This window comes from Falco peregrinus, chromosome 9 (assembly GCF_023634155.1).
Source record: "Falco peregrinus isolate bFalPer1 chromosome 9, bFalPer1.pri, whole genome shotgun sequence".
In the NCBI taxonomy this organism is placed as follows: domain Eukaryota; kingdom Metazoa; phylum Chordata; class Aves; order Falconiformes; family Falconidae; genus Falco; species Falco peregrinus.
The window spans coordinates 9329393-9350463 of NC_073729.1; the positions used below are offsets into that span (position 1 = coordinate 9329393).

The following is a 21071-nucleotide window of genomic DNA, read 5'->3' on the forward strand; positions in this document are numbered from 1 at the left end:
AATGTGTCACTGCAAGACATCAACTGGTCATAAAAATAATCAGAATAACTGACTTCTCTTTCAGGGAAATTTGAAAGCTCACTCCAGATCCTGCTCTCCTGTCAGAAAGTCTTGCATTTCCCTCTTAACACCGTCAAACTAAAATACATAGTTCACAAACCTCACACTATTTATGACAGAAGGAAAGTTTTCTGCAATTTGATCTGAATTCTTTTCAGCCTTTGGGGGGCCAGGGGGGGAGTTCCCGTATTTTGTAATCTTGCAGAACAGATTATCCCCCATTATGAAAAACAGCTCATCAGCTATTTAGGAGAGAGTTTGACTTTCCCTCTCTGGCACGGGCTTTGTAGTGGGTGCTAAGGCATGGACAGGCACTCGTGCGGCACCACGGGGACAAGATTTGTTCACTGTGCCAAATTTAATTTTGAATGGAGGAATTTAACTAGAAGGTATGGCTCTTCGTGCTTCAACTCCCACAATTCCCAGAGTTATTACTCCACTGTTACTAAAGAATGAAAGAAAATAAAGCAACTAAACCAAATGTATTTCTTGTTTTGTCCCTTTTTCATATATTTCTACTGCAAAACACTAAAGGTATGAATTTCATTCCTGTAGCAACAACTCTCACAAAGGCTTCTATTTCAGTTAGTCCTCACATTTGTAAAAATGTACCTGCAGTAGCTGCTTGGTCTTTCAAGTTCTTGGCCATCTACCTGCTTGAGTCAATTCTGCTGGTTGTTCGGCTTAATCCACAGTAAACTGCATGGTGTGAGGCAGGCAGCACACTTCGGTTCTAATGCAAAGCAGAGCAGTCCACACTGCATTTTACATACACAAAAATCTTCAAAGTTGCCTAACAAAAAAACCCCAAACCAACTGTGTTTTGACTTTGCATAATAGCATAGTTGACTAACATGTAAAAGAAAGACTTGTCACTTCTCAACTTACACTTCTTTCGCCTTAACCCTTCAGCAAGCTTTCAACATCAGTTCTCTATACAAGGCAAAAAAAGAATTCCACAAACCGGACACACTATTAAGGTGAAAACCAAGTTAGACCCAATTGCCTTCCAGTGCAAAATACAGAAACTTTTCAAAATTACTGTTGTATGTGAGAAATTAATTTCAGACAGAAAAGGCAAGTTTACCTGTGTGTTCTGAAATAACGGTAGAAACAGAATCAATCTCATCTACAGCTGTTAGCAGCTCCATTGAACTTTTAATCGGTCATTAAAAATACCACTTAAGAACTCATCCCTTTTAAACAGGTTAATAAAAAATGAAGCTTAGTGCAAAGTTCAGCGTGATCATTATACTCAAAAATACAATGTTTCATTTTTTATATAACAGCTTTACTAACAAACAGCAAGAGACATTTAGTAATGATGTCATGCAGGTATCACAAGATTACAAAAGATGAACAGGTCACCTAACAGCTCAAAATTCCTTGCGGTTAAGAAACCAAGCTACATCTTCTTGATTTCCCAGGCTGTTTCATGGTAGCCTGTCAAAGTGTTACAGCTACCTCTTGGATCGATTGTGGGATTCCCTAAAGGAAAGAGTAGGCTAGTACAGTATCCCACAGCACAGTGCTTTTGTGCCTTTTTCACAAGGCCTGCCTCACTCTTCACAACCCTCAGAAGTAGTCCTCATGGGGTAGGAAACTGCCTGAGGCCGTTGGCAGCTGAAGATAAACACAGAAGGTACAGGTTAAAAAAAATGCTATGGTGCAGAAGGAAAAGAACCTTATTTTCAACCTTTTTAAGGTCTTGGGCTTTTAGCCACTGTGACGGGAACACAGTCTATGGCTGAAACACAACAGTTTCAGTAACATATTCTGATCTCACCAACACAGTGAAATACACCTCTGAAAATGTCAAGCGATAGCACGCTTCACATTAAACTGAAACATAGTTCAATTCTTTCTTTAGTGTCAACGTTCCACCAAAACATTGGCTTTATACAGCATGGAAGGGATTTTACAACAGTATCTGTTGACCAGAAATTGACACAAATTTTGAGAAAAGCCACTGGACAATAAGTAGTAGGTAATTTATTGTGCGAGTTCATCTGCATGAAAAATTAACTATGCAGAAAAGTAGGCTGGATCTACAGCAACTTCAAACTCCATAGTCCAGGGGACACTTGCTCCCAACAACTAAATTCACACCCAAGTTTACTATGGAATAAATCCCCTGGGTAGACGATGACCTCTGAGATGAGAGCCGCAGCAATAAAAGTAATCACTGTTCAGTTTTAAATGCCAATCAAGTACACTTTTAGAGTAAATTCTAAATAACAATTGCTGAAGCTAAATGATCTTACAACAAACTTGCAAACCGAAGTGATATGAATCCCTTTACCTATGTAAAAAATACCATTTACTGTGCAGCTCAGATTTAAATAAAAGACAAATAGTGTATCAATTATATTTACTATATATTTACATGTAATACTGTGATGAAATAAAGGAGTCAATTAACATATGTCACAAAAGGAACAAAACCCTTTAAAGGTACCAGTACCTTTCATATTATCACATTTATGGAACTGTTCTCTTACATCTCAATGATATATCATACGATGAGTTAACACGAGCAGACGGACAAATAAACCCTTGAATTGGAGCATATGCTAGGGTGTTGACTCCCATTTCAGCAAGATACTTCAGGGGGGCCAACTTAAAGCATATAAGCAGCATGGGTTTCAGGAGGATAAAATTTAAATGTGCACCCCAGTTCCTTGCTGATCAGGGCCTCATTTTATGGGATTCCACTGACAATACGACAAACTACAACATTTATAAGCATACAAGGGGAGGTATTATATACCTTAATGAATGAATATACGTACTTCTACTAAAAAGTGAACCACAGCTCATTGCCCATTGCCAGTTACTGACTTACCTAACAAATGGAATCATCCTTCCAATTTTAGATACACTGACACAAGAGCCTTCTGTTATATGATGCTTTGAACATTATTTGGAGTCAGCTCTTTAATAAGAGCTGCACCAACTTGTGCACCTGACATTTCTTCTAGCTAATCAAGCTGCAATGGGAAATTTTATACTCTTTACATATTGCTTGAAAAATGGTAATATTACACTGCTTAAAATTAAACATTTTTAAATCATGTGAGAAGTGGAAGTTTTATATAACCACACAATAATTTTCTTAAATTGGCAGGATAAATCTATGCAAGTGAAATATTGGCAAAATAATCAACATTAAAAAATTAAAATTCTAACTGCAAAATTACCAGCCAGCCACAATAAAAATTCTAACCTGCTCTCTCCCTTTCTATACTCTCTCCCAGAATAAAAACTTCACAGAGGACAAAGTAATGATGTGACACACTGCCTTAGTTAATCCAGTTAGTAAAGCAGATGTAGGTTCAAGTATTTAATTCCACACAGCACTAATAAATAGAAGTAAACAATCTGGATGAGAATATCATTGTAGCTAAAGTACTGCAAAAAACTTTTGTTTCTGAGTGAGCACCGTTATTATATTATGCTATTGTTTTGGAACTCCCAAAGGGGAAAGAGAAAAAAAAAAAAAAAAAAGAGAGAGAAATATTGATGAGAAATGTACTCAGACCAGATCACATGCAAGCCTATAGAGAATGCTACAAAACCGGACTGAATAATTACAGGGGTTTTCCTGCAAGTTTTAGAAAGCATTATCTGTAGTTTATGTCTACATTACAACTTTTGCTCTGCATATAATCAGAGCAAAATGTTACATCTGTGTTTTCACTTCTCTCATATTGAGGGCCATACACATACCCTCCCAAAGTAAAACACTGACGGTTTGGTTTCAAAACTATAAGCAGTACAGTTCTTAACACAGTTCCTTCAATTTTAGGCCACATGTTCATTTAAAGACATTCTTATCAATTACAAGCCTCCCCTTTAATTGCTTAAGATCCCATAGAAAAGCAAATATACAAATATCAGAAGTGCTGATCCTGAGATGAAGTATGGGAAATTCTGGTCCAGTTTGATCCTTATTCAAACTTCTGTTTCAGTTTCTTCTGAAAGACAGCTGGTAGGATGGAGAGGATGGCTAGAATCATGAGAACAAAAACAGAGTTCCAGGAAACAGCTTCCCCTGCTGTCGTAAGTTGGTACAGCGTTGTTCCTGCCTTAATGGCTACAAAAGACGGTGGCGCCACACCTGGAGCAGGGAATTACAAGGGTAGGAGGACAAAGGAAGAAAAATCAAGTTTGTTAGAGCGGAAAAAAAAAGTATTCATGAATTAGTCATCCAACTTTTAACGCCAAAATTTTCAGACACTGTAACCTTGTACTTTTTTTTAATAAAAAGGGGTATAAATAGAAAACTCAAAGGCAAAGCCCCTTATCAAAACAAGTGGTTTAATGCCATTTTTAATATTTTTAACACCAAAGCAAACATAGAAGACTAAGAAAATAACCTTTGCTCTTTACAGAATCTGAAGATTTTAAGTTGTCTCTACAAACCGATTTTATTTAATTCATAAGAAAAAAATATAGATTATTTCCTAACTGGATTGAAAAGTATTTGCAAAAAATATGTCAATTACAAAACTAAAGTGATTAGCACTACAATAGTTAAATTACTAATTCACTCCTATGAAGATACATTACGATGAACAAAATGGAGTGGGAAGGGGAAAAACAATCCTCCAGATCAAAGTCACATTACATCCTCACACAACTATGCTGAGCTCAAAACAGGAGCTTATAGAAGTACACAGCAGTATTACAGTCATGGAGTTGAACAAAAAGTTATAATACATAAGCGATATGAACCAAGTGTTCATATAACGTACGTTTTCTTCAGCATGTAATTAAGCCTGGCCTCATTGCCTCTCATCCTGAACAGTCCTGACTACTAAAATCTTTCGATGCTCAAACTCTACACATCAAGTACACAACTAGTACCCTTGTGCAATCTCTCCGCTGCCCAGCAGGCGGCGACCTCCGCCGAGCAGCGCCCCCAGAGAGTGGCCAGTACCAGCCCCCCTGGCTGCCCCCAACCTGCGGTGCACTAGCAGCAATCCTTACCTAGAAAAGTGCCAATGAAAAATACTTTCAATGGCACGTTAATTACAGGAGATGTTATATTGATAAACCAATTGGGAAGAAAAGGTGTTATTCTCAAAAATATTATGTAGTTAATGAGGTGTTCTCTGTGTCGTTCAACCTGCCAAAACAAAAGCAAAACAAATTCAGTAAAAAAAAATAAATAATCCCTGCCTCGAAAACACACAATGATTTTACTATGAGAGCTTTGTTGTGGGTGGGGGTGGTGTGCATTTCTGTAGAAATTTACAAGTTGCAAACATAAAAAAGCAGTTAAACAACTAGTGACTCTTCCTTGAGTCATCCCTGAATCACCTGCTAAACAGCACCAAAGCTGGTCTGGAAATACCAGTCTGCGGTACAGCATGGTGACGGTGCTCTGAATCAGCCAACTTACACAGCAAACAAGCCATCAGGCACAGCAGCAGCCTGACCCTAACTTCAGTGCAGCAACCTCTGTCTAACAGCAGCCCAACCAACACAGCCAGCTCGTCATGCTATTCCTAAAGCTTTTGCAGGAGCTAGCAATGAAGTCTGCTGCTCAACCCATTCCATCCTAATTCAGGGTCAAACTTGAAACGCAACTGTGTTCCTCACTTGGAAACTGGGCCAGGTCATGGCTCTGAAGCTCACCTGGTGGCTCCTGCCAGCACAGCTGCAAAACCTGGCTACCCATACACTAGAATGCCTAGCATTAACATTTACCCAGGAAAAACCACAATAGCCCCAACTTTATTTCCAGTCTTAATTCTATTCTCAAGACTAACCCAGCTCTTTACATTAGTATTACAGCAAAGCCTCTCCTCCTCTCAGCCTGGCTTTAGCCCTTTCAAACAAGAACTCTAACCTCAAATCAAGTTACAAGGATAGCAAAGCATCCACCACCTCAGGCCTATCCTGGCAGACCTTCACTAAGCCTAAACATGATCCACCTGGCCCCAAACAGTTGAAATCAAACCTGGTCTGATTTGCAATTCCATCTGAAATCTCATGCAGCAACTCACCCCAGTCACAACCCTCTTCTTCCCCACAGATTTAGCTTTAACTGCAACACTAAAGTCCTGCTACCGTTCAGTAGTACCAGTGTGGGGTTTTCTTAATCTTAGTGAAGGGCAAACCCTTAAACATTGATTAATCCTCCATGTAAAATGTCTTAGCCCTCAAAATGCAACCATGACCTAGCCCAATTAACCTGGAAACAGTGAGATATGAACCACACGTGCAATCACAATTTTAAATCACATCCATTTCTGTGGAATATGGAAATAGTAACCATTTGGTACTCAGAGAACAGCCTCAAGATTATATTGTGTATTAAGATTAACTTGGGTAAAGAGTCAAAACGCTACTACACTATTTAATAAGGTCAATCATGCATACACAGCTCCATATCTTATCTAATGAGGAACAAGTTTAAAATATGTTTACATTCCTCAAATCGTGAGCAGAGTACAGTAGGAAGTTGTGCTTCACACTTGCCAAAAAAAAAAAAGTTTGACCTTGTTTTTGAGTATCAGAGCAAGAGGCCTGAGGTCAAATACTAATCACACTATGATTTTGTATTGCAAAGTTTTTAACTTCATCTGACATATAACACTTGCTGAAACTAATGTTACTAGATACTGTAAGAGAAAGTTTCTAAATGCTCCACCCACAATAACATCTTCAAATTAAGTTTTTGAAATCATATAGCTACAGGTTTTCTTCCCGTATAAAAAACACAAACCCAGCTTTCATTAGTTCTGAGTCTTAGAGAGCTATTACTTTAAATTGAAACCAGAGAGATTTCCTATTGACTTTAGCTAAACCAAGGGGTTATCAGTTGCAAGCTCATCTTGGGTAAAAACAACTTCCTCACAGAAAATACCATAAAATCAGGAATACTCCCCACTGTTTAACAACACTCAGAGAAAGTACCTACAGTGTCAGAAAGAAGTCAGAATCCTTTCTCTGTAAATAGATATATATGAGCATGATACCCTCGATCTTTCCATGCTATTCCACTACACATCTTCTATCATAAATTTCAGCATCTCCAGAAACTTTACCTGTTCTGACCATTTTACTGCTTTTTCTGTTAAGTATCTGTATACAACAGGACGTCCCACTAGGTATGAAAGCATATAGCAAAATGAAGCTCCAAGTCCTGAGCACTGGGGAAAAAGAGGAAAAAAAAAAAAGAAAAGAAAGAACAAATGAGCAGAAACACTAACTAACCTTAGCCTTATATCCTTATTAACTACACTGGCTGCACAGAGCCTGCTTGTACGCGGCCCTCCATTGAGCCTGGAGGGCTCTTCAGCAGTATGTACATATTCCCTAAGAACACTGTTGACCCAAGACAGTTCCTTCATTTCCAAGGCATTTAGATCAATCTTAACATTCAAAGTAGACGATGTTGATCACTTTTCAGTTAATATTGAGCGATTCCACAGTTTTACAATTTTGAACAGTGAAAGCTTTGCAACTAAGAGGCACAATGGCATCAAAGAGATTCAGATGTGAAAATTCATCAATCTGGTCCTCCATACGAATGAGATAATTGAGTAGGTATGTACTAAAGCTCATTATGACTGCATCTTTTGTACATGACAGTTTCTGAAGCTTCTCAATAATAGACATTTCGTATCTTAAATTAAGCTTCTTGAGTATTTAAGCCACCTAAAAACAGATGTGTTTTGCAGTGTGGTAATAAAAATGCAGTAATCATATTCTGAAATTACAATCAGGTTCCAGTGTTCCTAGAATATTTAAATCAAAGGAAACTGGCTGATTCACACTCAGATGCCTCCATTATTAAGAAAACTTAAAGACAGTTTTAGCCTTTTAGATCATCACCCAATGCTACAGCAAATTTTGTGGGTAACACCATTCTCACAAGCGAGCTGAATGAGAACTCAGTCATTCCCCAGAAACTGAAGTATACCTGTTTTGCTCAGACTCTGAACATTTCAAACAGCAAGCTGCTCAGATGCTTGGTTGCATTCCAAATAGATAGAAATATGTGCCTTCAAACACTATTTTCCATACTTACCAGACAAACAAGAAATAAGGCCAGTGGAAAGGGATAAAGAAACCCTGACAGGATACTGAGAAATATAGACCCAGGAATTGCAAATGTTTGCAAGCTGGATGCATCTTAGTCAAGAAAAAACGGTATTTTTTTTTTAAAGATACCCAATCCTTAATTTTATAAGCAGTCATGACACATATTACAATTTGAAAAAGTATGAATTTAAACAGGCATAGCCTCTAAAGAGCTTTACTTCAAAATAAATTTGCAGAGTAGCACAAGAAGCCCAGAGAAACAAGAGGTAGACTCTTCATTACACGCACAAAATTAAGTCACTAAATAATAAAAGCTGTAGGGTTTTTTTCCTCCTTACCTGTGCTACAATTGACACTGGGGATTTATTGTGACATTAAAGGAACACATATTTCTGATTTTACATTGCTGACTGGAGATACGCAGATGTCAGATACTCTCCCTGCTAGGTTCACAGAACTGTCCAAGCCCGTAACTACTGTGAGTTTCATGGAAGACTGACATATATGAAGGCAACTACTACTTCCTTACAAACAAGCACAGTGCAATCACTAGATACATAGGATACATGATCTCTAATTTAAGTCAAAATTTTTCCAAAAGGCAAAAAATTAAGTTTCTGCAGTATAGGCAAACAAGCTGTTGAGCTTAAGGCTTGCTAGGCATACTTGAGACTATGATGTATTGCCCACTTTGGACAGAAATCTTATAAAGCAAAAAAAATCCGCACACTATTTTGTCCGAGTTGAATTGACTGGAATATCAAAAAGCCAATTTATCTTCCCTAGGTCCATTACAGCCAGTACAGCTTTTTCTGAGCAAGTGTCAAGGTTCTGAGGTAATTGTAACATATTTGTCAACTGATCACAGCCTACTGCTGAGACAGTAAATGTCATCGCATCAGCTGCTACGGTAGTTCAATAAACAGCCAATTCTGTTCTACTTCTTGTTAGTATATAAACTAACATTTTAATTTTCTTCATAAATCTATTGCTCGTGAACTACACTTAAAAAGAAGGCGCTAGAGGATAATTACTAATGGCACATTCAGAATGAATTTTTCTCCGAGTTATGAAAGCCTCCTGCATTAAACCATGAAACAGACCTCTTATACAGCTTTTAAGTTATTAACCTTTAGTTAAGTGTTCCAGTTAAGACTGTGTTTAATGATTAATATATGCAGCACTCGGGGAAAAAGAAGTTAACAGAGAACACAGGTAGCCTTTGTGTCTCCTTCGGTAGAAAGTACTTCAGAAATTTAGCACTCCCTAAAGGGAAATAGAGATTTGTTTTACATATGTGGGCACTATAGAGATGAAAGAAGGCTCAAAACACTTTCCTTCAAAAATGCTGTAAAATATTCTGTAAATTACCCTTATATGGCACTTTTGAATGTCTCAAGGAAGAGCAGTGCAGCAGCCTCAGTCTTCCTCTAGAATCAACTAACTGGCAATTTAGTTTGCAATTTAAAAAGTTAGCACAACACTAAAATGAGACCACATCTAATATTAAAGCTAAAAATATTGTTCATAACAGACACAGTCAAGGTGAAGCTGCATACCTATCTCCAGTAGCATTTACTACTATAAGTGCATGCAACAATCTCCTACTCAAGCCCTTTTTACAGCCCAAAAAGCATAATGAAACACATAAGAAATGTTTCTAAGTTAAAAGATTTTTTTAATATTTGTGTCTATTTATAAACATGCCTAGGTATGTTAGCCTTCTTTACCCACGATCAAGACTTTATATGTTTATATTTTCCAATTCTTCTCCAGAGAAATACGGACTCCATAAAAACTGCCCTTTACATCAAAAAAAGGATACAAAACATATGTGGCAAAATAAGCCACTAACACTTGAACATAAAATGTGTCCTTATATTTGGACAGGACTTTTCCCAATGCCTTCGCATCATCCATATCTCTAGGAACCTTTATACATTCTCTTTCTCCTCTGGGGAAAAAAAAAAAAAAAAAAAAAAAGGCAGGAATGGTGGTAAATATAATCGAACAGTACAATGAAATTACTTACTGAATATATAGATAATTAGATACAGTATATCACTAAACTACATCAGCAAACAAACCACAATTATCATTGATAATGTTCTCAGATAACGCTTAATATTTACAGTGTTTTGTATTAGAAAATCCTCAATTTTAGATATTTGCAAACTTTTTTTTTTCATTGCAATAATCTGCTTAATTTCTAGGATTGCTTTTTTTCTTACCAAGTACTGATCAAAAGGAAGTATTTACTCAAACCAAACCTTGGCAACTGAACAACAGTCAACATTTCAGCCAAAACCAACTGTAACTGCCCCAACGCCAGGGTCATAACATTTCAAGTGCAGCAAGAGCGGCAGAGCTTTAACTCACAAACAAACAGAGCTTTAAGAGCAGAATGTCATGTCACACCTTAACCTGGTGCAACCCTGGGCAGCACAGTTGAGTGTCCTCTCTTCCTCTGTATCAGACTTAGTGATTGGACTGTTGCAAACTGAACTTGTTATGCAAGTTAATCAGAGAGAAAATTAACTACTAAAAGAAAAAAAGCAAATTGTCAGACAAAGCAGGCTTCCATCTTGTCAAACTATCTACCTTTCCAACACGAGTAATAGATGCAACTCTAGGTGGTGTTTTTTTCTAGGAGATAAAGGGAAAGCAAGGCTTAGGTATGAAGAAAGAGGGATGTCCCCTTTTGATGACAGCCTCCAGTTATACCAGTGCACAACGAATTTTAAAGTAAACCTAGGCCTAGCCAAGCATGTTTTGGCTCTCAACATAAGAGTAAGAGCATAGCGAGTTACCATTGCTCATGTGACAGGGGGTAACTTTTCAAAACACAGTATCTCAACTGTGCCACAGGAACCCTAGGTCAAGCACAACTCTGTTTACACAGCTCCTACTGGTTAGTATTTCAGTATTAACTGTATCCTGACATTCTAGGTTATAAATTCAAATTCCCTTTTTAGAAAAATAACATTATGTCTATAATTAACTCACATCAGTTTAAAAATCACTTAACCCCATGTAGGCTCCTCTACTATTTGATATCAAAAAGCAAATTAATCAATCTTTCTTAACATACTTACTCACTAAGTTGTGGGAAATTTTTATATACCAGAAACATAAGGAAAGCAGCTGATAAGAAGATGGACACTAAAATAAGAAGTGATGTCCGTGCTGATCCACCTTCTGCCTGAGCTTTCCCTGAAATGAAACAAAAACAAAGTTAAAAACCACAAACCAAAACAACAACAAAAAGCCTCACATCTTACAACAGATTTCAAACTTACACTTTTACGGAAACATTAAGGTAAGCTCTCTGCAGACACAATCTTCCCACCGATGCTTTCAATAACATACACAATACATTGCTCACATTTCCTGAAAGCTTTCAAGCAAATCTGAAGTTCCTGGCAAGCATCCCACAGAAGTCAACTTTTATGATCTGTAATAATTTAAGCCTCAATTACATTTGTAAAGAGAAAAATGGACCAAACCAAAGCGAGCCACACACAGTTTTTCCTTTTTGCCAGAAACGTTTTGCCAGTTCGGTCAACTAGAGATTTAAGTTGCAGTTAAACCTTCAGTACGTGCAATGCAACTTTGAAACGTGCTCATAAACAGGTTTTTATTTTTATTTCCTCTTAAAAAAGAGAAGCAGGCACAGGCACTAGCCAGTTAGGCGAGACACAACAGGAGAAAACACAGGGAGACACACGCTAGTTGGGGGTATAAAGATGACAGTTTTCAGACTTGGGAATTACGTATCTTTTGCACTCATATAAAATGACTTCACTTGGACATACAAGTTTTTAGTAGCCTTTACTTTCTGTAAAGGAAGCAATGGGAGTACATTAAGGGACACAATTACATTTTAGCCCTCTTCTTCAGATTTTTACCGAGGTGACCATACACACGCAACACACTGGTCAGCACAAATGCAGCCACACGCACAAGCAATTTTAAACGGCGAGATAAACAGCACCAGCTCCGCACCCGCACTGGGGCGCCAGTGCGTGCACCCTTACAGCACCCGGCACCGGGGCGCCCCGGGCACCGGCACCCCGGGCACCGGCCACCTCGCTGCGGTGACAGGCGGAGGGACGGGCACCCCCGGGACGGGACGGGCACCCAGCTGCCCTCGCTTTAACGCTTGTCCCTCCCAGGGCACCGTGACACCACAGGTGGGCGCTGGCTCTGCTCAGGCCGAGGGCGGCATCTACGTAGCAGTTACAAGCGTGAATGCCCCACCGGCGAGTATTTTAGTGACATCTTCTCCAGAAAAAAAAAAAAAAACCATAAAAAAAAAAAGAAAAGCAAAACCAATAACTTAAGAGGACGAAGAAGGGAAACACAGCGAACTGCCCCTGCTGCCGCTTCCACTTTCTGTGCTCCAGCCCTGCCGGCGGTGGGACAACACACACAGGAGGAGCCCCCGCGTGTTTGCTCATGAGCGGGGGACGAGCTGCTGCCCACTCCGGCCCCGCGGCGGGGGGCTGCCGGGGGGCTGCCGGGCCCCGCTCCCCCCGCACCGCCCCCCAGCCCCGGGGGGCCCCCGCCGCCCCAGCCCTCGGCACCTTCTAGAAGCTGCCGCTGGTGCCTGGCGCTCTCCGCCGCCGCCCGGCAAGGCCCGCGCTCCGCCGCACGCCGCTGCGCCATGGCTCCGCGCTACCCCGGGGCCCGCCGGCCGGCGAATCCAGGCCGGGGCAGGCCTCGCCGGCACCGAGAGCCGCGGGAAGGAGGCGGGGCCGGCCGCTCCTCCTCACCCCACCGGGTCGCGGTCGCGCTCCCGCCCCCGACGCCGCGCGGCGCATGCGCTTCACCGGAGTGCCGCTAGTGTAGGGGTCACTACGGGCTTGCGCTCCTGCGCCGTGAAATACGGGAGCACGTGTTGGGCTCCACGTCGCGAAATGCGGTGGTGGGGTAGCGATAGTAAATACGGTAATTCTGCCTTTTGGGAACGCCCGTGTGGGTCTGTACGGTAGAGCCCGCAATAGGCGTGAATGCGGTGCGGGGGTCTCCGGCGCCGCAGCTCGGCCTCCTGCGCTGGCAATAGATGCCGTGGTGCCTGCAGGCCGCCGGGTGAGGTGTGTCTGCCGCTCGCCTTCCCTCGGCTGAGGGGCCGTGGGAATCTTACGTAATTTTTAACTAGGTTTTCAGGGTTTTCGAGCCCCCTCCCTCGCAAGTGTTCCTCACTTTCGAGAAGAAGGCTTCCACGTGCTGTGCGGAATGAGCTAGATTGCTTTTCTTTTCCCGGGGAAGAAAGAAAACTCTTAGCTGTCTCAGGATTTTCTTGGTTTCCCTTCCTGTCAGTAAGGCGGGCTGAGATCCCTCAGCAATGCGGGAGCGTCATGTCCCAGGGCTCACAGATTCCTTGGCATTCGAGCCGCATCTGACCTCGCAGCACCTTCTCCACGCAGTCCCTTGGCAGCCGGACACCTCGGCCTTTCCCCTCGCCCCGCCCGCGGGAGCGTCGCAGTCCGCGGGCTGCGCGCCTTGCGAAAGCTGCTGGGCAGGCTTGCTGGCCGGGGGAGGTGGTGTGTCACCGCCTCCCCTTCTCCAGCTGCATCTACTTAAAAATCTTCAGCCTTTTTTTTTTCAGGGCCTTTTTCTAGAAAAAGGAAGCTCTCACCAAAGCTGGATGCCCTTCTAAGATTTAGCTTCAGCTCAATTTATCTGCGTACTCTTGTCTGCAGCTAACTATACCATGACTAAACATATCTTTTAAATTTGCTTGTACAGGATACAACAAACAAGTATTTTTTTAGCGGTGGAATTTTACAGATTGCATTTCCTGAGGTCACAGATCTTTATAAAGCAGCGAGGAAAATGCAGTTCAGCACACAGCAGACCCCTGAAAAGCGTTGCTTTATTGCTGCACTGTACAAAAACCACTTGTGTTAGAGTGTGTCTACAGGATGTTGATGATTCATTTACGATCTAAATAGTCTGATATGCTATTACATAAGTACAGCCCCTGCCAAATCCAGGGGGAGGAAATAATCCAAACTATAAATTGTGATCAGATTCCAAGTAAAGCTTTAACTCGAGCAGTTTCTACTTGAAGCTTTAATTTACTCAATTTCTTATGTTTAGACTCAAAGTATTTAAAATTGTTTCATTAAATCATGTAATTCACTATTTTAATATTTTTAATTGATACTTAGAAATGCTAGTGCCCTGAGAAGCCAGTCAGGTCTGTGAACTTGTTGCTCTGGACATTGGTGCCAGATGACAGAATCCTTTGTTTTTTCAAAGCCTTTCAGTGGAAAATTGTACGTACTAGCAAGATGGGAATTGCTGACACCGTAACAGATAACATTTTTCCCCTATTGTGAATGCACATCGCGTTTGCCATCTTTCTTTGATGATCCCATTGCTTCTGGTACTCCAGGAAAAATGATTCAAACACTGGGACTTCTTTCCTGTTTAAAACATCAAATAGATACTAAACTGAAGAACATTGGAAGTAAAATTTTAAATCAGATTATTATGCAAAAAATGTTTTCCAAATCATCCAGAAAGAAAGGAGGAAAAGCACATACTGAAAGATGTAATTAAAGTATGTACCGCAATTTAAAAGCTGTACAGTAGATTCTAAATGCTGCAAGGGCTATCTCTTATTTTGGTGTAGTGGTTTGTATGGTGGAGCGTGAATCCTGGTTTGGCGTGTCTGTTGTTCAGTAATCACTCAGAGCCAAGGAGTCAGGCAGAGCCTGCTTCTGTGGATGTCTGACTTCTAATTAACCTGCTTTGTATTGTGTAGCCCCTCTGTGTTGCCCAAATGCAGATAAGCTGACAACACAGGTTAGGCAACATCTGACTCTTGCTAAATTCTCTACAGTTCCACTGTAAGACGTACAACAAACAATTACAGCAATACAAATCTGCTCCATGCTTTTGCTTCTATTTAGTATGAGCACATGGCCTGCAGACGGTTCCCAGGACGCTGATACTGCAGCGAGCTCCCAGAGTTAGTATATGTCTCATTAAAAATAAAGAAGATAACTCTAATCAACTCAGTGTTGTGGAGCTCAAGCTTTCTGAACTGCTGCCAGAGTGAAATTTAAGGATTCATTAACTAGAGCACTTTGAAGTTGAAATATACTGCATAAGCGGTATTTGTTAGACTAGATTATCAGAAGACTCTTAGAGTGCCTGTTTTATGGTGTTCTTGGTTCCCCTTGGGGGTGATACTGCTGTTGTGAATGTGTTGGCTATTTTACTAAATGTTGAAACTGTCAGTGATGTCTAGTATCTGCTGACAATTTAATAGTCACCTACAAAGATGTCCACACCTAACAAAAAGCAGAACCTCTGCGTTCACTCAAGAAAACAAAGGGGCGTGTCTGAACGTTCCTTAGGACTCGCTCTATAAATGAGGCAACTCAGAACCTTTATTTGAAATAGTAAATTAGATTAATTTGCTGGAAAGAAAGCAAAGAATGAAAAATACCAGCATAAGTCACAACCCATATGTGTTCGGAGGAGAAAGGGTATTGGTAACTGGAACTCGGTGAGTAATCAAGGAAACGTTTGACACAGGGTTGAGGACAGCACTGCCAGAAACAGCTTCACTCCACAATGTACTGAGAAAGATAGCTGTAGACTGAAAATAGTTACTCTCTTCATGCATAGAGTATCCCCTATACATAATGTATAACTTCCTAAACCACATAAAATCTGCTCTGTCCTGGGAGCTTCTTTCTAAGCCCCTCCTGATACGGAGCATCTGCTGCACAATACTTTGCTCAGCAGAGAAAGAATGACAGAAGTGCTCCAGGTCCAGCTGGAGTTCACTTCAGCAGCTTTACCAGTGGGAGCAGCACTCTGTGCTTGGAGGCTATCGGCAGAATGAGGCAGGTACCCACAAGCTTTATATGAATTGATTTTGGAAAACTCAGAATATGAGTTCTTTCGAATTATAAGTGAGCCAAAGGAAAAGTGCTTTTTTGACCGCCTGGAAGGAAACAAAATGTATTGACAATTACTAGGACAGCAGTGAAGTGGTCAGCTATATGAAGTCACTTCCTTCTGTGGGTGGTTGGATAGAATGTTTTAATTTTACCACATTGAAAGAGCAGTCTTCCCACAGCACAGAAACTTGTATTTGCTTCTTTTTTAAATCATGCCTAGATGGACTGATAGAGCGCATGTCACATGGCTGAGTCATTGACACTGCCCATGCTTTGTAGACTGAGTCATGCTAATTGTCAGCAAGAGGAAGGAGGAAGAGACACAGAGGGATCCTACTCCTCAGAGCTTCTAGCTGAAAATTATCGAAAATGGGAGCATTAATCAATCAGTCATACATATAATTTCTTGATAAGTGCGGATTTAGAACCCTTTTCTCCTGCTTTCCCCTATTATTGTCTTCTTTCTGACCACCACACAGAAAACTGCATTGTTTTAACATTCTTATTTTATATAAATATGGCAAGAAATTACTCTGTTACAACCAGCAGTTTAAACTTTAGATTAAAACAGCTGATTTTGCTGTGCACAGAACAGGGAGCTATTTTGCTGGCATCACAGAGAGGGAGTAGCTTGCAAAAAAGTTGTAACAAAACTGAAAGGCAGATGACTCCAGAGCTCACCTCCCTGCCTGAGACCATTCCCAGGACGGTGATGGAGGGCCCAGCTGTCATATTTAGCTGGGCAACCTACCAGGTTCAGAGTGCTTGCTATTGCCCATGCCCCCTTGTAAGCCATCGCAGAGCCTGAACGCTGTTCCAACAGAAACATGTGCAGAGAATGTGTGATAGGTCCCATCATTCCTTACATTTCTTGAAAAGGACTTGGCATACGTGCTTTCTTCCTGCTACTTCCTCCCAGGCCTGGCTAGGATTGGGGTGGACAAAGCCTGAAGCTTATGAGCACTCAGCCTATCGCCTCCGGTTGGTTTTGAGTCTGTCATGGCTCAGGGATGGTGCCAAGTTGTCTCTCATCATGGGTGCTTGGTGTTGCATGCCGAGGTGATAGTGACTTCCCAAACACAACAGTAATCCCAACGAAAGAGAAAGTACGTTGCTTGAACCAGTTCAGAAAGGAAGGTAGCCAGTCACCTTGCTCTTGGAGCACAGATGCGGAAAGAAGCTGGCCAAGAGTCTGATACAGTTATTTGGAGGTAGCTACAAGAGGTCTGTAGTGCAGCAGTACATACACGCAGTACCCAGGCATCTGATGGAGTAAGACTGTCTTTTCAAAAGTTTTGAATGAAATTATACTGGCAGATCCATTTTAAATCAACAAAGGAATTTATATTCTGTGGCAGATGCATTGTTTTATTCCACCTTTGCTTTAAAAAAAGATTTACAGTCCTGTGAAACCTGTATCTGGGGTGTAAGCATTAACCAGTGGAATTACACCATTGTAATTCTCCAAGTTGTGCAGATGTTCTTGTTATATTAAAGATCTTTTCTCATGTTCACTGATAGCACTTGGGAAGGAAATCAACAAAATCCAATATACAACTACACTGATGTAACTGGTAAACTAATCCAAAGTGCACATGGCCTTAGTGATTTTTTTAACTTTTATTTAACCAACTTCAGCAAATTTGTTTAAAGATACCATCAGTATGGTATATGGGCATTGTTCCAAGAAGTTGGCAGTAATGTAACTAAAGCATGCCTACATTAATTATAGCTATATAGATGTTTATATATGGTTCATATATAAACAAGCTTTAACAGAGTTGAAATCGAGTCCACTTGTCAGTTCTCCTAAGTACGATTTTGCTGGAGTACAATTAAAAATGCTTGAGTACTGTGAAAAATAAGCAATACCTGTCAGAAATTAAACCTCTTAACATTTCTTTGCTGTCATTCCATCAAAATTCTAATTTAAAATTAAAAAGAACACCTATGTTCTTTGCAAGGAATGAGGTTTATTTATTTTGATGAGCTCATATTTCCATTAGTTATGATAAAAGAATTTGAGGGTGTAACTGGTAAATAAGGATCTGTACAGAAGACAAGTTAGGATGGAATGCACTGATTAAAATGAATAGAAAAATGTCACCAACAAGTGAGATAAATAGAAATAAGCACGTATTTGTAGCTGGATGGCTCTGTTTGTATGAATGAAGGATGAAAAATATCTTGGAGGCAGAAGGAGAGTTAATGAAAGCTTTTATTTATAGAAGTCCGTGCTCAAGGACAGAAGCTGAAAAATGAATTAAACAGCAAGTGAGAGCAAAACTTGTAAGCATTAAAATGAGTTGAATCTAAAGTCAGGAATCATAAATGTTCAGATTCATTTCTCTCCTGGTATTTTTTATGGAAGGTATGTTTCTGAACTCCTCTTGTCAGTTTTATGTACAAGTGTACATTTCATGTACATAGTGTACATATGTATATACAGTACATGTACACAGATGTACACAATGCAAACTTTTAATAGTATGTACCTATTTTCATTACTGCTTTATTAATTAGAAACACAGTAAAATAGATAGCTATGATGTTTCTATCCCAAAAGGTAAAATAAAAGGTGGAATCTTCAGTTCTGATGCAGCTCTCGTTCGTAATTAATAGTTCATAGATCACCTTAAATAACCAGCTACTTTTTTTTTTTTTTTTTTTTGCTATTGCATGCGCCAATGGTATGCATGAAATAGGGAAAGAAGCTTCTGGTTAGTCTGCTCATATCCTATATTTCGATGCAAGAAGATGCAAATTAAACGTTATTTTGTCTGTCTGCAAATTAGGAATGAACATACGCTGTAATAAGCTTGTGCCATCCCAACTTAAGGGTCATGAAAGCTCCATCAGGTTCCCTAAATGTAGTACCGACCTCCAGAGGCCTTACTTCTGATTCTTCCCCGCCACCCCAGACTCAGGAAGCACTTTCTCTAAAAAGCCAAAGCTCTTATTAAAAATACCTGGAAAAGAGGGAGTTCTCATCACAGTGCAGGGAATCTCAAGTGTCTTCCTGACAGAAATAACCTACTGTTTTTAACAGGAAGAGAGTTGAACAACTCTACCTCACTCTGTCGATTACCTCATCCCAACTCTTAGGCTAGCCTACAGCATCTGTGTTCTGGGAATGGGCTTGGGCAGAAAATGTGTTAAGAGTCCAGCCAATGTCAGCTCTTTTAAGACAAGTAGCAAGGGAAATAAAAATATTTCCAAAGCAAGAAAATCTTCCTCGGACTTTACTCTTGCTCAGCGTCTCCTTCTCCAAAGGTCTCTGCAGGCACCTGTAAAGCACAGCACCACCCACATGTAACAGAGCACAGTGCTGTAGGGGGAGGCCAGCATGAGCAGCAGGTCCAAATGGTGGACAGATGAAAGGGAGGCAGCGCAGGAGGAGAGTGAGTATGTGGAGCTGCAAGGAGAGTACTTGCTTGACTCAGAAACAGCTGTGCAAGACTTCAGCCATGAGCGATTGTCCACAGTTGAGGTACTTATGATCTGGCATTTATTACTTGTGATAACTATCACATTTGTAAGTTTCCCTGTGGAGAATGTATATGCCCTTATTCTGGGATACACCCATTAGTTGTGATTCATATTTAATACTAGGTTAGGGTTAAATGTAATGATCAAATTTATACCCTGTCTGCAGCTGAGTTTATACTAACATAGCTGAAAATTCAAATATTCCTTCTAAGAAGAAATATGTACCTTCAAGGACTCCTTCTAATTTGTAGCAGTGAGGTAGCTGGACTTACTTTCTGCAGGGCAAAAGTTCCCAAATCCAAGTTATTCCATGCTGATAAAAACACTACCTTTGATCTGATCAAAGACCCATTTTGATTTCTGTTTAGATGCCATTATATACTTTTCAGACTGTTTTTTACAGACCCTGCCTCTAGAAATGCCGAACTGGAGTTTCAGCTCAATTAAACTGAGATTTAGGATATATATATATTGGGATGTTGGCAGAAGTTTCTGTCTTCTGGTTCTTGTTCGTGGGCACACACATTTCAAGAGGGAGGGGGCAAATAGGGAACCTACAGAGGGACCTTTGATCTCACTGAATATTACTCTTTCTGTAGTTCTTTTTGCTGGTTTATTCTTTGTTGGACTAGTTCCTGAACTGCCTCACTGTACAGCCACAGAGTTGTTCAAGAGTAATACTGGGAGTGATATACTGGTGGGAAAAAAACTGAAATGGAGATTTCCAGTGCCCATTTAAACAGCCTGCGTCTGAGGCTTATTCTATCCAGTCTCAACTTCATCATTCACTGTCACCTTTTTGTGGGCCATGTCAGTGTCCCCGATGTAACCACATTGCAGTGTCCTGCCGTATGGGCCCGTAACATGCCTTATCTGGGAAGCTGGGGGTTCATGTGAAGGTAATTCACAGAGGTTGTTAGTCTGGACAGCCAGCTGCAGGGCACCTCCCAGTACTGAACACATGCTGGGGTGTGTACCTTTGACAGCATCTAATGTGCTGGAGTAATGACAGAAATCAATGCTGCAGAGTGCAATCAGGTGCTTTTAATCTGCGTTTTCCACTATCCTCACAAAAGCCCAAGCGGAGCCACGTGCTGTAACTCACCAAGACCTGAGTGATCTCCTTTTGCTGCCAGGTTCTTAAAAAGTAGGCAAGGGGTCAGATCATTCTAACTGTCTATTGGTGTTGCCCTTCTGCATTTTGCTTTCTCGCTGTAAGAAGGCTAAGCAGGTTACGCTAGGATAAAGAAAGCTTCCTTTTATTCTAATTTGCCCTGATTTGAGCTCCTAGCTCTGTCCCCTAATGCTAAGGAGGAAGCTAGAGGAGAAAATGTGTTTATAAAAAACGATTTAATCTAACAAGATACAAAGCAGATAGTAAACACTGTGAAAGACAAAAAATGATAATTTGTTGAGATCCGAACAGAAACCAGTTCATCTTCCTCATTTATTCTACAGCTCTCTTGGAACGTGGTTTTTACACAACACGCCACTTGGTCACCTGAACTGGGTTACCAGCAGAAAGGGTATGTCAACAGC

At 40.6% G+C, this 21071-nt stretch overlaps 1 protein-coding gene across 1 annotated transcript; it reads right to left on the reverse strand.

The window, feature by feature from the left end:
* Positions 1–1185: 1185 nt before the first annotated feature.
* On the reverse strand, positions 1186–12898 carry TMEM41B (transmembrane protein 41B). Its single transcript, XM_055814753.1, has 7 exons — positions 12705–12898; positions 11214–11331; positions 9944–10072; positions 8105–8198; positions 7119–7223; positions 5053–5191; positions 1186–4180 (listed from the first exon to the last, which is right to left on the reverse strand). The coding sequence occupies exons 1-7, from the start codon at positions 12784–12786 to the stop codon at positions 4011–4013; spliced, it is 837 nt and encodes a 278-aa protein (XP_055670728.1). The 5' UTR covers positions 12787–12898; the 3' UTR covers positions 1186–4010.
* Positions 12899–21071: the final 8173 nt, after the last annotated feature.

What these genes read in the sequence shown, in the direction of transcription:
- TMEM41B (XM_055814753.1), bottom strand. Translation starts at nt 12,786, where the DNA reads ATGGCGCAGCGGCGTGCGGCGGAGCGCGGGCCTTGCCGGGCGGCGGCG. An exon ending in CCAGCGGCAGCTTCTAGAAG is followed by an intron (nt 11,332 to 12,704) that starts GTGCCGAGGGCT and finishes GTTTCATTTCAG; the next exon opens with GGAAAGCTCAGGCAGAAGGT. An exon ending in CCTTATTTCTTGTTTGTCTG is followed by an intron (nt 7,224 to 8,104) that starts GTAAGTATGGAA and finishes CTTTTTCCCCAG; the next exon opens with TGCTCAGGACTTGGAGCTTC.